This window comes from Mus caroli, chromosome 14 (assembly GCF_900094665.2).
Source record: "Mus caroli chromosome 14, CAROLI_EIJ_v1.1, whole genome shotgun sequence".
Classification (NCBI taxonomy): domain Eukaryota; kingdom Metazoa; phylum Chordata; class Mammalia; order Rodentia; family Muridae; genus Mus; species Mus caroli.
In genome coordinates, this window is record NC_034583.1 from 20,520,444 (window position 1) to 20,537,402 (window position 16,959).

Sequence of the window (16,959 nt, forward strand, 5' to 3'; positions counted from 1 at the left end):
TCTCTCTCTCTCTCTCTGTGTCTCTCTCTGTCTCTGTCTCTCTCTGTCTCTGTCTCTCTCTGTCTCTCTGTCTCTGTCTCTCTCTGTCTCTCTGTGTGTGTGTGTGTGTGTGTGTGTGTGTGTGTGTATTACATGTACCTCAGTATACAAATGTGTGTGCCCATGTGCATGGACAGGAGCAAGAGCAGGACTCTGGGTATCTTCCTTTATAGCAGATGCCTCGTTTCTATGAGACAAGGTCTCTCTTTCAGTTAGAAGACTGCTCTTTCAGCTAGCTTGGCTGGCCAGCCAGTGAGCTCTTAGGAGAATCCTGGTCCTCACCCAGTTCTGGGGTTGCAGGTGCACCCACTCATTCCTGTTTTGTTTTATAACGTTAGGTCCTATGCTTGTTGGGAAGTGTCTCTTACCAACTGAGTCCTTCCCAGAGCCTCTTTTTATTAATTTTACTTAACATGGAAAACTATAGGTAACAAAATATATAACACAAAAGTAAGTATAGAGTTTGAGGAGCTTTGGACAAACTCCAGTGACCTACAGATGAAGCTTCTAGATTATAAACCTGGAGACTTGCACCACCGCAGGCCTGTCTCACTTACTGCCGTTATTCCCCAGCACTGATCCCTGCCAGACCTTTGACTCCATAGATCAGGCTTGCCTACTGAACTCAAAACAAATGGGATTGTATGTTATGTACTCTTGTATGTCTGGTTTCCCTATCTCAGTATGTTTATAAAATTCAACATGTACTTGAAATTTTTTGTATTGTTTTATATGACGACTTATATCAGCTCAATTATATCATAATTCAAATATCCATTGTCCTCCTGATAGATAGTTGACTGTTATAGTTTGAGCCATTACAATTGTGCTGCTCTTTACAAGATAAGCCAGGAGAGTGTATATTTCCAGCCTTGGTAGATACCTTGAAACTGTTTTCCGACGTGGGTATACTAAATGTTTGTATAGCATTTTAATTCCATTTCTTTTTCCTTTTCTGTGCCATTTTTAAAATTCCCTTCCTGCCACTTTCCCCTGGCCCCTAACATCCAGGATCTGAAGCTGTCACCACTCCTGTGCCAGCTGCCCCTCCCCCACCCGGATGCCGCCCATCAACGGTTACTTGTTAGCTGTCTTGCTCGCTTGTCTTTTTTTTTATTTTAATTTAGCTGCTGCTTTTATGTTCTGTCTATGACTGTCTTACCTAGAGATGAGTCTGTGTGCCAGAAGATGCTCCTAGGTCCTCTAGAACTGGAGCTATAGACGGTTGCTATAGCTACCCAGCTGCCACATGGGTGCTGGAAACCAAGGCCAGGTCCCCTGGCAGAGAAGTCAGTAGTATTAACTATCGATCAATCTCTCTAGTCCCATTTTTAGTTTTATGTAAAATAGATTCCTAAGTAGTTATGAAATATTCTAGTCAGTATATTGCTGGAGAGAAACTCTGCACACATGGTAGGTCAAGGGAATTCATGTCCATCATTCAGAGGATCCAAGGAGATTCAGAACTCAGTGATCACTGTTCTCTCTCTCCAGGCCACCTTCAGGGCACCCCCTTCTACTTAGCATCTTCCTTCTCTTCCACTAGGACTGCATTTCTCTGTGCAGCTGTGTTATACACAAATCTTCCTCATCTCTATGTGAGTACCACATGGTTTAGAGATACATCTCTGAACTAGTCATTTGTAGTGAAGCTAAGAAAGGCAGACACACACCATGAATGATCCAGGCAGGGTAAACACCCACCCAAAGCAGGGAGGAAGGGGGACCTGCACTTACAATGTTCACAGAGACAGCAAGGCATGAGAGGAAGGCTTGAGCCAAAGTGTGAAGGGTCTCAGCCAACAAATACAAGAAGCACCCTCCACAAAGCTGAAGAATATAATTTGCTTTGGGAGAATGTGGGAAACTTTCTAAGAGCATTGCGTGTGGCTCATCTTGAATGATGGGAACTTAAGGCTCTGGGGCAGGTGAAGTTGCTGAGGTCACTTCAAATCACTCAAATGGGTGACTGCCCATGACCGGCTTTCTCATAAGGCAAGCTTGACTACAATGGACATAAAGTGTCTCATTAAAATGGACCCAGTCTTGGTCCACTAACTCAGCACAAAGGAGCCAAATGATTCCTCCGTGTCTTTTAAAGTGGAAATGAATGACATTGCACAGTACCTGACCTCCAAGTTGAGCCAAAAATGATCCTGGCAAAACCATTTTGATTGGAGAATGAAAGAGGGAGGAAGGGAGAGAGGAAGGGAGGGAGGGACAGAGGAAGGGTCAGAATGATTGAGAGAGAGGCTGTAGAGAGTCGAGACATACTGATAAACATTCAAAAGTCCTTAAGTCACAAATAGTATATCTGAGTATAAAAGGAAACAAACACAGTCCAGCATGCTTACTGAGAGCATCCTAGACTTAGGTCTCCTCATTGCCCTAAGGTACGTGGCTGGTCTTGGCTCTCAGGATGGCTTGATAATTTCATTGTAACAGCACTCATTTCAGGAATAAGCGTTAAGTGCTGACTAATCTTTGATGAAGATATGAGGATCTTAAAAGGTCATTATTCTAGATAACTATCAACATGCCAAGATCCGGTTTGCCAAATTCAAACCGTGCTATATGTCCATACCATGCCTGGATAAAAATCCCGGCAGTTTCAGTTGCACTTTGTTGCAAGGCCTTCCTAAGCCAGCTGAACAGATGTCCAGCTAGTTCATGAAACGGCTACAGCAAAGGGACTCATACAGTGGAAATATCCTTCACACCCTCGCCAAAAAAGAAATTATGTTTGAAGTTTTAAGTGAGGTCCTAGGGAACATCAAAGAAATGATCCCTCTCAAAACAATCCCATGTGCTCCCCAGCAGCTCAGTGTGAATATAGCTGAGTGCTCACGTGCTTCTTTGTGGCGATACTTGCCAGCTGTGGCACCTTGGGCATGATGTGTGAATTCTCTGAGCCCTGGCCAATAGCATCTACTGACTCCTGTGAGACATTCTAAAATATCAGGCCATTTGTCCCCAGAGAGTCCTATAAAGAGCTCTTATCACTATGGATAATTAGATGCTGTGTGTGCATGTTCATGCGTGTGTGCGCACACACACACACACACACACACACACACACACACACGAGCTCTTAATAAGGTTGTAGATTCAGGATACTCCTAATAACGTTGTAGATTCAGGATACCCCTAAGTCCACTGTGAGAACCAAGTGACAGAAATGTTGAAATATTTGTCTTACATACCAGGTCATATCTTCCTTTATTGATATCTTCAGCTCATCAGGTAGCAATGGTTATATTTCTTTGGTCTCAGAGCTCTCTTAATCTTTCTACATCCCGAGAGAACAATGGTTCTACTTTCACCCTTCAGTTTGAGACCCTCATCTGACCAACAGGTAAATAGAGAACTATATGGATAAAACTTGCTCCTTTATAGATGATAAAATGCATGCAGTCAGTCACTGAGAGCCTTGGTGTAGGGGTTGTCCCAGCAACCCTTGGCCTTGCACTATGAAAGGATTTCTCAGGAAGGTCATTTCCGTGCATCAGGTGGACTGCCCAGAATTCACTCCTGTCTCCTGCACGGGTCACCATGACCAGGGTGTCTGTTCTTGCCATTAAAGCTGGAAGATATGTGTTAGGAATTGATTGCCATATGACTCTGCAGCACAGTTTAATCTGTCCTCTTCCACTAGTTAAATTAAAGAAAAGTGACTTTTTCTGTCTTACTAAGAAGAGATTCATCTTCAGAAGACAAACTAGTTCACAATGATTAGTTTTTTGCTCTTACTCTAGTCTCCAGGTCCCCAGCTTTCTCTGACACTTACTTTGTTAATATTTTTAAACTTTTCATTACATTTACTGTATATGTATGTGTATTTATACCCATGAGGATGATATGCTTGTGTAGATTAGAAGAGAATTTTTTGGAGTTGCTTTTCTCATTCTATCATGTGGTTTCCAGGGATTGAACTCAGCTTTCTGGGCTTGACAGCAGTCACCTCTACCCACTGAGCCACCTTGCTGGACTTCTCTCTTGGTATTCCTCTCTTTGCACATAGTTTTCTTAGTTTATTAAATGGATGGGTGAATGTTTAAACAAGTGAATCGCCTCATGTAGACATATCCTGAAGAGCAGAGCCTTCTATTTCTGATTCCATCTCCTCATTCGAAAACCCTTATCTTGTATGACAAACTAGCTAGCACCTGAAGCCAGCCTGCTTGCATTTGAGATCTGGCTGCATGAATCATGTGACCTTGGGCATATCACTTTTCCACCACATGCTTCAATTGTACCATCTTTAAAAATATATAATAATTATTTATAGTTTTAAGAACATTACTTGAATTTTAGAATGATATCAAAAACAGTAAACACTCTGGTGTTATTAAATTTTTGAATATTATAACTTTTAACATCTGAGCTTACATAGGATGATTTAGCTGAAAATGATTTAATTGTGAAACCTTGCAGAGTCAATAAGATTTTTTTTTTTACTGGATCACTTTTCTTGTACTACCAAAGGTTGATTTTATGGTTCTGATTAACTCCCACATCAGAACTAGTTCTCCTTGACGTCTGCACAGACTTTCATTTCCTTATTATTCTGTGCATCCCATGGTCCTTGTTTCTTTATGACATTTTGTGGCTTCACTCTTTTAAGGATGTAACAAATCAGAGAAAACCCCTAACCTACCCTCCATGTAGATTTCCACATTTATACCCTGAATGCACACCTGACGTTTTCCTCTGATACCCAGGGTCCTATTTTGTGAAGCCAGATAACCAGATAACAGTCTTGAATGGGCATTCTGCTAGACCCCACAAGGAATGGTTATCACCTTGTGGGCATAATTATCCACTTGCCCCCTCAAAGAGAGGTGGAAATTGCTAATTACACCTGCGAGAACCTAATTGGGAACCCACTCCGTTATACACAGCTGAAATGCACCTGCAAATAATTAACTTCAGACGCCCCAAATTGTGCCCACAAGAAAGGAAAGGAAGCCCAGGCTGAGATTCAGCCTCTCCAAAGAGGTTTGTGCTCCCCAGGTTTTTCTTTTGCACTCTTTGAAGATCCATCGGGGTGGAGCATGAGGTTTCCTGTAACCAGCCACAGAGTATGGCAGAGTGTTCCAAAGCAGCATGTGTCCTTGCAGCCTAATACCATCATTATCCAATAGATGCTATCCCACTAGTGGGAAATGAGAAATGGACTCCAGAGCCTATCCTTTCTCTTCTCTCTGTGTGTGGTAGAGAATTCCCACACACCACATGTCCCCGCAATGATATTTGTATGGAATCTGCCAAAATAAATATTGTAGTCCCTTTATTTTTAGTTGACATTGCACGGGGTCCCTCTCAGATTAAACAGTCAGAGGTCAGAAGAGTGGAGATGAACCATAGCTTTAAAACCATTGTGCTGCATGGAGGTATTTATATAGAGGTTTCTTGTATGTAGACTTGATTAAACGCTGAGGATATTTGCTCAGCAGAGAGGAGAAAAACCCTCATTATCTGATTTTACATGGAATCCAGTGGCTGCTAATGAAACCAGGGACCTGCATCTGGTTAGGGCATACTTGGCACAGGCTTGTCACAAGTAGAGGTTTTGCCATGGTAAGGGGATCTTTCACTCGAAGTGGCGACCCATATTGGACTGAACAAACACATAAGTTTTTAATTGAGAATAATAGCTTAACAAACCACTTCCCAGGACCATTTAAAGAAAAATATGTGCCCAAGGCAGTTCTGGCACCAAGAGATGTTTATTTGAAGACATTTACTTCAAACCATAGCCCTTATTGCCCAGTAGAGAAGGTCCATTAAAAATAATATGAGGAGAGGAAGGGAAAGGGAGAGAAAGGCAAAGGGATAGATAGAAAAGTTTCAGATGACAATGATGGCAGATTTAAGCATATATACTCTGATTCTTCCAAAAGCTGGCCCCTTCCCATATGTCCAACTGGATATACAGACATTTATAGACTTGAGGATACATCAACTTAAAAATGCTTCGCATTAGAGAATATTAATCCTATATTCCTCAGAACTTTTTGGAGCTGTTCTAAATGCATTGACTGGCTTGTTGTGATGATCACACAGTCCTCTGACTTTGGTGGTCTCCATAGCTCTAAATGAATAGCACTAAGTCCCCTTGCTAGCTGCCAGCCATGGTCTATCCATCCAAGCCAGAGGTCAGCCTCCTTTTCCTCTGGAAGCAAAAAAGGTGATTGGAGCATTACATTATTTATTTTACAGATATCTTGTTTGTATAGTAACATTTAGTCAGTAAAAACAACTGGTCAATATTTGATCCTGAGATAATTTAATGTTGGTACTGCTCATCTCGACATCAAAATGAAAGGAACCGCTCTGGACTCTGATTGTTAGGTCTCTTTAGCCTGCTTTATTCTGGTGATGGGAAAGGTCCTGCACCATATTTTTTCCTATGTAGCTGGGATCAGGCTGACTTAACTGTGAGTCCCAGGCTCTGAGTGTGAAGCTTGTTTCATAGACTGTGTATTTCACCAAAGTCATTGTAATGAACTGAAACATTCAGGTTTTAGTCTTCTTCCAGGGCAGCTGTAGATGGTCTTGGCAGTTCTGCCAAAGAAAAGAGAATTCTACTCGACAGTCTAATCATGCAGACCTTAAATCTTAGTAACGATCCCCCAGAAGTCTGGTGCCCTATGAAAGAGGCGGTGACAAGCAATCAGATGGCTGGCTCAAAGGGTCAGTATAGGAGGCCAAGTCTAAGATGTTATCCAGTTAGAGAACTGGAAGGCAGCTATCCTGACTTAGCTGGGCCTGGTGTGTCCCCATTGGCTGGGAGTGTGCCACTAATAATACAGAACTGGGAAAAGTACAAAGGTAGTGCTGCTGAGGAGACTGACGCTCACTGAGGGCTGCCACAGTCTAGGAAGAGTCCAAGGCTCTTGATACAGATCCACCTTCGGGTACTTGTGCATGCGGGGAGTAATTTTACAGCACACTTTTGGCAGAATACATTTGAATCACAGAACCACTAGTAAATAGGGTACGTAAACTTAATAAAATAGGAGGACACAAAAGTTTGTTCTGTTTCAGAGATATGACCAGGACCCAGAAATGCCTCAGCAGAGGTTTGGAGATGGTTGTTTTGTTTTGTTTTTGTTTTGTTTTGCTTTGTTTTTTCTCCTCTAGGTATATAAAATTTGATTCAAAGCTATTTATAACATAAATCTCACATTTGCCAACTGAATTGCTTTCTAGAATGAAGCAGTCAAGGAAGGATTTGGTGAGCTAAGGACTGTCCATTCCTTGTGTGAGCACAGAAGGGTATCCAAGCATGCTCTTGCACAGGTTAGAGCTGAGAGAATGCAGAAGACTGCTTATAAAACTCCTGCAAAGATCAAGGTGTTGGATCCTCAACATTGTGCATACTGAATGTGAAACCTGTAAAGACAGGAAATGTTCCCAGCAGAGCATAATCCTGTGGGTCCCACCTCAGCTCTTCCTGACTTTGGGCAGCTGATCTGAACTCACAGCTTCACTATGGGCAAAATGGGAAGTAACGTTAGTGAGAGTGGATGTGGACTTTGTGAAGAATGCTTTGTCCAGAGCTAAGAAATAGTACAGAGAGACCATCGGGTGGCAGTGGAAACCCTCCTGTCTTGCATACCTCCCCTTTGAGAAGAGTGGAAATATTCTGAGGAACCTTGCCATATTCTTAAGGGAAGTGACCCCAGAAAATGTCTCAAATCCATTCCAGCTTGTATAGAGAGTTCTTCCTGGCCAGCTTTGTCTGCCCATGGTGATGTCATATGTCTCCTGTGTGGGTTTACCTGGAGCACTGTTTTCAGACTCAATCATGGCATAGAACAATCCATTATTTCTATGACAATCTACTTGTTTTGCAATCACAGTCGTTTTTCTGAGGACATGTAGGGCATGAATTCTCTCAAAACAATGGGAATGATGTAGAAACGAGGTCTCACCTAGTGGGTAGCTAGGTCCCTGCAAAGCAACTGGTTCCAACTAAAGGTCACTTGCATCCTTGAAATATTCCCTAGGTACTGTGTACTAAGTCTCACTCTTGTTCTGAGAGTTAACACCAACATCATTTGTAAGTAAGAATGTTTTGTGACTTTAACTTGATAAACACAGAATGGATAAAGTCATACACAGTGGTGTAGGGAGAGGCTACATGCAGGCACACTGTTTGGAGAGATTGCCTATATTCACAAAGCTATATCACTAGTAAATTCCAATGCCCAGCAACTGTGGGAAAAGATGAGCTCCTCTAGTAGATACAGCCATGTGTAGAAGCAGACTTCAGTGAGGGGAGACATCGTGGGGAAACTACATCTATTACATCTACTATTTACATGGAAAGCCCCTCCCATCAGATACATGTGAAGAATTCCCCCAATGGGGATATACTGTTGGGAAAGCTAAACATTACCCACTTTCTATAAGCCACTGTCTACATGCATAGCAGCCCAAGGGGTCAGATTTTAGTTTCTAAACTTTTGAGCGTTTGTTTTATCAGGTGTGTTCCTCTTCTCCAAGAGGCTGCAAGGCAGAGGGGGATTTAGAATGCCTGGGAGTACTAAGGCTTACTGTCCCTGGCCGATGAAGAGCTGATGGACGAGAATCTAATTTCAGACGCGATAACTAGGGCTGTGAGTGACCAGGAAAACTGCCTCTGACCATGCTTTTTGTGGACCATTTCCATTTCTTTCCCATATCAGTCTTCAGTCTTAACAGTTTGGGCTGGACTGGTTCCTGTATTGGGGTCAGCTGCATCTTGGAGAACTCTGCACCAGTGCTCTGGTGCTGACATGACACGTTATCACAAGTATAGAAGCTTAACACTTGGATTTGCTATCTGCATGCCAGATGAATTCAAGCTGAGCGACATGGTCCATTCAGGGGCTCGCAGGAGGCAGGGTCTGTGGTTCTTACCTCAGGTGTGGCCACTTCCTCCAAGCTCATGGTTTTTGAAGAATCAATTGCCTTCTCTTGATTTTCACATGGGCTCCCCATCTTGATGACATCCAGGCAGGCAGAGTTGTTATCTTTCAAATCTCTGTAGCCTTTGTCCCTGCAGAATATTTGTGGCTTCCTTTTCAGCTTTTAAGTGGTTGCGTGAGTCACTTGGGGTATACCAGAATAAACCCATGTGATCTGCTCATTTTAAAGTCATTCTACCAATGATATTAATTACACAGGCAAGGTCTCATTTGCCAGACATGCTCTGATGCAACACCAGGCAACAAAGCCATGCATCCAGGAGCCTACTTCCTCTAAGAGAACACATGCCCAAACAGATTTCTCCTAAGGGGACATTTTGCCATAGTTTAACCCTACATGGAGCTGAAACTACTTGTTAGATTCTTGTTTGTTCATGTGCCCACTGGTTCAACAAATTATATTTCAACAGATATCATAGGTAATTAATCTGTGTTATGCCTGTTTTCAGTATTCAAAGCATCTGTCTTTGAATTGCTCATACAGTAATGGTAGAAGCAGTCTTCACAAGGACTGCCCTGGGTGATGGACTTAGAAGTTGCTGAAGTAAGGGTCTAGAGTACTATGGAGTCAAGGGAGACTTCTAACCAGCATGCTCCAGGTAGACAAAACTAATTGGTGAGAAACATGTAGCCAGTCTAAAAAACCAGAGGCAGGATTGTCTTCTCAGCAAATACCCAACTATGTCAAATGGTTTTTCTGTCTTTCTTGGGACCCATTAGTTTTAGCCTATTCTCTTAAGTTTGGGAGTCTGATTGGGAAGGTGGTGTCTTGAACACACTATGTAGGACATAGAGAAAATTGGCCAGAACCATTATCCAGCTTATGTACAGATTTTTAAATAAGGAGCCTACATTCCCCATCCCACTGTTTCTGATAGCATGGCATTTGCCATGTAACTTCCTAAAAAACAAAAGAATAACTATCAGCCAAAGTTTCTTTTTATCTTAGTTTTTCATGCCTGAGCTATGAATTTCAAAGGTATTTTTTATCCAGGCCCTACTAGTGTAGGTCTGAATTGAGAGGGAAGAGTATAAAATATGACATAGACTTCAAAATTCAAGAGTAATGTGAATTGATACATGGTGTGGCATAAACCCTTCAGTGTGGACAATGGGAAATCTAAATTTGATCCCAGATAATATGTAGGTTCTCTGCCAATTTCAAGCTTAAATTGTCTTGGTTTTCACTTACAAAATGAGAATATTCTTATGATACTAGCTTGGTTTATGCTAACTGGATTGTCTTGATGCACGTTTAATGACCCCAAAGCATCTCATTGCTTCTTAAGACACTTGAGTTCCTACACAGGGAGCTAGTTGAGGATACCTGATGTGCACTCTCCTTGTTGTTGATAATTTCGTTTCATCTGCAGTTTACTGATGTAGATAGCCTTGTGAAGATGTCCATAAATGCTTTCATCTTCTTTTCCAAATTTTGTATCTTAGCCCATCCCCGGAGTCCTTTTTTCCCCTTGGCCTTGTAGATCCTGTTCCTGCCTCCCACATGCTTTGAAGTGGGCTTTGTAGCATTTACAGTAGCCAACAGGGTTACATGAGAAGACTTGGAGAAGCATGTGCTGCCCAAGGCGAGGAGAACTCTTGACTAACCCAACATGTGTAGCTTTGATGGAGGGGCTCACATTAATAGGAGAAATAATTTTGAAGGAATGATAAAAATTCGGTGTTTCTATTAAGGTCGGCTCTTTGAAGATGTTGTGGCAGGCCTTTTATTTTCTTTCATGTAACTATTTACACATGCTGAGTATTTCTCTGTTCCGCAGTTTGGGGTCTTGTGGAGAACAGTGGCAGAGCAGAGCAGAGCATAAGCCGTTGGCACTGATGGCTGACCAACTGGTCACCTGTATTCTGTCACAGTAAGGTCAGTATCCAAAGGGCCTTCCTAGGCAAAGCTTCTGGAAAGCTGCTCAAATCTAAGTTTGTAAGACAATGCAGAAGACTAGAAAGATCTTAGAGACAAGAATTGAGTTACCTTGTGCTTTAATAAGCCTTGTTTTTATCTGCCTGGTAGAACTTTCTGTGGTGAAGGATTTTCTGACTAGGTTCACTGGAATAGTGGTCAATTGATCTGTGTAACTCTTGAGAGCTTAAGATGTGGTTATCAGGACTCTGACACTAAATTACAAATTGTATGTAATTCAGTTACTTTAAACAATCCTGCATGGCTGCAGAAAGTGTACTAGAAAGTGTAGGTAGCCTCTGTAGTCTGAGAACATTGTGGAATTGTGGGCAACAGGTTAGTGTGCTGGAGTGAAGCTGCTTTGGTTCAGCTCCTGACTCTCACTTGCTGCAGAATAAGGTATGTGTTTTCTCTACGCCATAGTCTTTTTAGTACATCAAATAGGGAAGAAGATTACATCCACCTCATTGAACCATTGTGAGGACTGAAATCAATGTTACACCTGCTCTTCATTCATTCTTTTAATGGACCTTACATTATAGAATTGTTTTAGCCAGACTGCTGGATTCATGATACATCATTAACATAGGCCCATGAGTCCCATAAGCATAAAGATAATTACACATGCACAACTCACCCCCTTGCCTTTTTCTTACACCAAGAACCAGAACATTAATTATAGCTTAATGTCTGCATGGATTTTACCCCTTTCCTAACACAACTTGGATTTTGTATTTTATCTCCCTTATAAACTGGTGATATTTCATATGTAAGGTGTGATCTGCTTATGCCCTTTAATGAGTTCTTCTCTACAGGCCTCTGGGTCTTCTTGACACTCACTGACCATGTTCTTCACACTTCCCACCATTTGAGATTGACAACTGCCTTATTAATTGTTATGTCATATATCCATGAGTCTGTCTTTTTCATCCCCATTGGAGCTTCCAGAGTTTAGAATGCGTAGTATATAATTCATGGATATATCATTAAACATTTCCAGAAAGATTCATTTATCCAAGTAGTTTACTATATATATTTTTGATGATCACATTAGTGAATTATTTGAAACTATTTTTTAAAACTCAAAATGCTTACACCTTACTAATGAACATGCTCTGAGAATAACTTATTTTGTCATTTTCCATACTGATACAACAAGTGCTCCCTGAGGGCCACAATGTGTGAGGAATTGTTTTGTTCATTGCTGAGGAAGTAAACACCAGTGGCATGTCAAAGCACTTGCTCTGACAGAGTTTCAGACCAAGAAATAGGCATCTAGAATGCATGGAGTAGGACAAGAGCTGAAGGAGCCAGTGAGGGAGGCACTTAAGCTAGTCCCCAGCCAGGGAAGGTTTCCAGCAGAAGTAGATAGCATCGATGTGCAATGGGAAGATGAAGAATAAGTAGATGCATAGAAGAAGCAGCCAGTGTTCCCAGGAGAGGCAAGGCTGAGGTGTGGGATATCCAGCATGCATTTTCAACAGAACTCCATCTGGCCAAGGCTCCAGTAAGATGAACTAACTTTATTAACAAAGAACGATGGATAAAGAGCAGAAACCATGGATTATGTTTCATTTGCATATTTGAACTAACTGTAGGTAGATTATTCTCCTTCCCCATATTAGTTTTCACCATATATGAAATGGGGAAAGAACACAATGATGTTTGCCTCTTTTCCCCTTCAGAAGCTATAAAGAACCTTTGAAGGACTGGGCATACAGTTCTTTGATAGGAAAGAGAGTGTGCTTTAATTTCAAGGTTGAAAGGTCATATATGGGATTTGTTAAGAGATGTAATGGATATGTACTCTGAAAAGCTTAAGAAAGAAGTCAAGCTAGAATATAGTAGACTGTGTCCAAGTCTAGTTATTTAGATTAAAATTTAAAAAAAAACTAGAAACCAGCCCACTTAACTTGTCTACTCATATTTCAAATGCATAACTAGCCACAGGTTGTTAGTGGCTACTGTATTAGTACAGATATTTGACTTTTCCATTGTCATCTGGTCCTATCAGAGAGCTCTGAAATAGACTCAACCTAATGCAGAGATTGTAGGCCTGAATCATCTATGCAGTCACAGTTTTGATGTGGCCATTACTTTAAGAAGTGAATCTAGAGGAAACAATTAGATAATTATAGAAAAATTCAGGTACACAGACATTCATATCTCTTAAAGTATTGTTTATGAAAATATATCAGGGTAAGAAGACTTATTTGTCCAATGATGGGGCCTTTTTGATAAAATAGCATTGTGTTTTTATATCATATATTTACATGGGCACATAGTGAAACCCAATGCAGAAATCAAAGAGTAGTGATACACACACACGTGTGCACACACACACACATGTTTATTTTCACTGAAGCATCTTCTCCACATAGTGAAGGAATAGACTGATACTAGTTGTAGTGCATCTCTACATGGTGTGTATATGGAAGAGAAGATGGAAGGAAGCCTGAGTAAGAGAGATACAGACACACTGAGGTGATGCATTTACAAGCACCTGAAAGTTACTTTTTGTTGATTAAAACATAGTGTATTTTTTATATTGTACATGATATTTTCTTCTTTATATTGTACTCTTAATCTTCTGATACAAATTGTTCATGTAACCAAAAAAGAACAGGAGAGAAGAGTCTGCACGTGCCCGGACATGAAAACGCTTGCCTGAACAGCAGCTGAGAGACATTTTTTAAAAGCATACGGTAGGTGCCTGATGATTTGCAGACATGGGAGTTATGCTTATTTTGTGAAGAAAGGGATTTATCATCTCCATGAAATACTGTCATCATGGATTATTCAGTGTGCAGTATGCCTTAGTCCTCTCTGCGGAAGCCTTCCAGCGGCCCTGACACCAGGCTCAGGAGAGCAGAAGCACTTTGCTCTTCTCGAGACACCCATTACTACGGTGGTTTTGGTGCAGCTGAGGATGTGGTGAAAAGGTTTGCTTCTTCCCTGGCAGTTTTGGAGATCAAATGTACCTAGCGGTTAGGTTGTTCAGCTGCTTCCTTACCACAAAGCCTGGTGATTTGAGACATGGCTGCCAACCAGCTTGTAGGAAAGCTCCGTGGGGATTTCACTGCTTCTGTTGTTGTGTCGATAGACAAATGCTTCTGGTGTGCTCTCCCAGAGATTGCCTTGAGATTCTAGAACTTCCTAGCCATCCTCATCTTTGTGCGACTGTGGAAATTAGGGATATAAGTGGTACCCAACTTGTGATAATCTAGCTTACGTGTTTTCTTCCTTTAAAAATGGTACAAAAAGCATTCATTCCCAACCACTGTGGGTTTCACTTTCCATGCAGGACCCCATAAATTACCTGTAGCATTCTGTCCTTGATCGTAAGTAGGCTTTGCATTAGAGGTACATAGCTTCACTCAACTATAAGCTAATGTATGTTTTAATAGGGAAAGTAGGTGACTCTGAGCTATGTTGTAGGGTAGGTTGTGAATATTAAATGCCTTTTTGATGTAACAACATTTTCACCTAAGAGAGATTTATGACCTTATGGTAAGTTGAGGGTCATCTATACTCTTTCTACTTATATAAAATATTTGGCTTAATCAAAGTTCTGGACCCATTACCTAATTGTTTCATGTCCTGCCTCTTACTTTTCCAAGACATGGTAGCTTGGGAAGGTGGACTTCCCAATGCCCTATGTGCTGTTTACTGATTAGAGGAAGTCCTCAGTGATGGCTGGCTGCTTCCAGTGCCTGCAAGTTAGAGCTGTCTTGCAATGCTGCCTCTTTCTCTATACTCAGGGTATGCAATAATATAATTTGGAAACCAGGTATGAATTTATTTGAGGAATGGGCATTTTTTTTTTTACCCACAAAATCTCTCTATCTGATTGGATGTGACTAGCACTTCCACATTCCCATATCTGTGAAAGCTGTATGATTTTCTAGAGATGTGGGAGAAAGCCTTCCTGAGGAGACACAGCTGCTATTATTTGAGGAGCACCAATAAACTCTCACTCAGGTTAATTTCCTTTTAAAACTGAATAAATCTAAGAAATTGATCAGTATTATGGAAATGCTATTAACTCCAACTTTATAGTTTGTGATTTAATCATGACATTTATTAAAAAGTTGAGATTCAGGGCTGGAGAGATAGCAGTACAGCATCAAGATAAGAGTTTAAGTCTTCAACACCCATGTAAAATGTCTGGTATGACAAAGAGCACCTGTACCACCTACCCATACCCAGAGCAGGAATCAGAGATGAGAAGAGCCATGGACCTTGCAGGGTACCAACCTAGTGCTAAGTTCAGTGAGAGACCCTGTCTGAGAGGAATAAGGCAGAGAGTGATAGAACAGTATATCAACATCCTCCTTTGGTCTCTGCATATGCACATACACAATCTATACACATATACTACACATACAGATACACACATGCATGCACGTATTCACACACAAACATATAGACATGTACACAATAAAAAACATTCTGATTGACATTTTTTCCTGTGAACGTTTTTCAAACAAAGGGGAAAATAAAGCAATAGAGGCATTTTTCTCTTACTTAAGAAAAAGACATACAAATATAAGCATTCATAGCTTTTTTTCTCTTAAAACCATTGCCTAACTAAATTTGTGGCCCAGAGTTGGTTAACCTCTCATGTTCTCAATTTTCTTACCTGGGAAATGGGAGAATCTGATACTTTTTGAATTCCTTTTAGGTCAAGCGTATTGGCCAGCCCTTGGGCTGGCTTAGCTCTGCTTTGTCATAGTCTCAGGATTATTTAGATTTGGCAGTGATTAATTCTTTAAGAGATCATGTTGCCTAAAATATAACAGCAAATGCAAATAGATTTTTGGATGTAAAGAAAATTATGGCTACTGTGTTTCAATACTCTTGAAAAAGTACTGAAACTTGAGACTCAGAAAAAGTCTGCCTGGGGCAATATTACCTTCTCACTTCTTCAGCAAAAGCAGCTGCAGAGCAAGCTTGAAATAATGAATTCTTAGAAGACTGGCCCAAAAGGCCAGAAGAAATTCTTCTTTCTTTTATATAATTAGATGGAATGTCTGGTTTTCTGTAAGGCTTGGATTTCTCAGGTTGCATCCTTCAGTTTTGTGGAGAGAGAGAGTGTCAAGAGTGTAACTCTTACCCACCACGCTGAAATAACAATTCCTGGAAGCAAACAGACCACCTGGTGCCCTGATGTCACATCTGGAAAACACTCTGTGATGTGTGTACAGTTCCTAGGTTCCCAGAAGAGCCTAAAACCCAAAGATTCTTGGGAAATCCATGTGGTAATTAGATCAAGGCTTAGCTATAGAGTGTTTGTGTGGGCGTGGGTGTTTATTTCAAATACAAAATCTCCTAAGCTCCCAGGCATTCCATGACTAGATGGATAAGGAAGTTCTGTTTTATGACATCCATCCAGGACCCAGGTTCTTTCCACATTTTGGCTCCTTTATCTCTTGCATAAGGGTTGACAAACTACCCAAACTATTTTAAAATGAAGGGTTCTTCTGTAGAATTTATCAGTGTCCACTTACTATCTAGTGAAGCAACATTTGTACTCCAGAGTTGAGAACTTCCAACACAGCTTTGATATTTTGTGCTACAAAGTTGGGAATATTTGCTTTTACCCTTTACAGAGAAACTGTTTACCTTGACTATAGCATGACTGAGGTTAGGTCACATCCCTATTCAACCTTTAGAGAAGAAGAAAAGGGAAACAATCAAAAAATTATTTCTGCTAGGATTGGACCACTGCTGTTTCCTCACATTCTTTTCACCAGCATGTATTGTTTGTACTGAGGGCTTCATGTGACATTTGCATGAATACCTGTAGGGTTTCATGTGACATTCTCATGCATGCCTGTATGGTTTCATGTGACATTTTCATGCATGCCTATAGGGTTTCATGTGACATTTTTATTCATTCATATTGTATTTCATGTGACAATTTCTTTTTTTTCCCTGAAATATCCTACATCTTTATTTTTTTTTAATTAGGTATTTTCCTCATTTACATTTTCAATGCTATCCCAAAAGTCCCCCATACCC

At 40.9% G+C, this 16,959-nt stretch overlaps 1 protein-coding gene across 18 annotated transcripts in view; it reads left to right on the top strand.

Annotated features, from left to right (window-relative positions):
- Erc2 (ELKS/RAB6-interacting/CAST family member 2) overlaps window positions 1–16,959 on the top strand; it is an 846,765-nt gene that overhangs the window by 563,275 nt on the left and 266,531 nt on the right. The window contains exons 18-19 of one of the 18 annotated variants that reach the window (XM_029468941.1): window positions 10,799–10,896; window positions 13,557–13,906. The exons of the other annotated variants lie outside the window; for them this stretch is intronic. Of the exons in view, the coding sequence (XP_029324801.1) occupies window positions 10,799–10,895 (97 nt within the window). The 3' untranslated portion in view covers window position 10,896; window positions 13,557–13,906. Of the gene's footprint in view, window positions 1–10,798; window positions 10,897–13,556; window positions 13,907–16,959 lie in introns of those variants that run through there. 18 annotated transcript variants of the gene reach the window in all.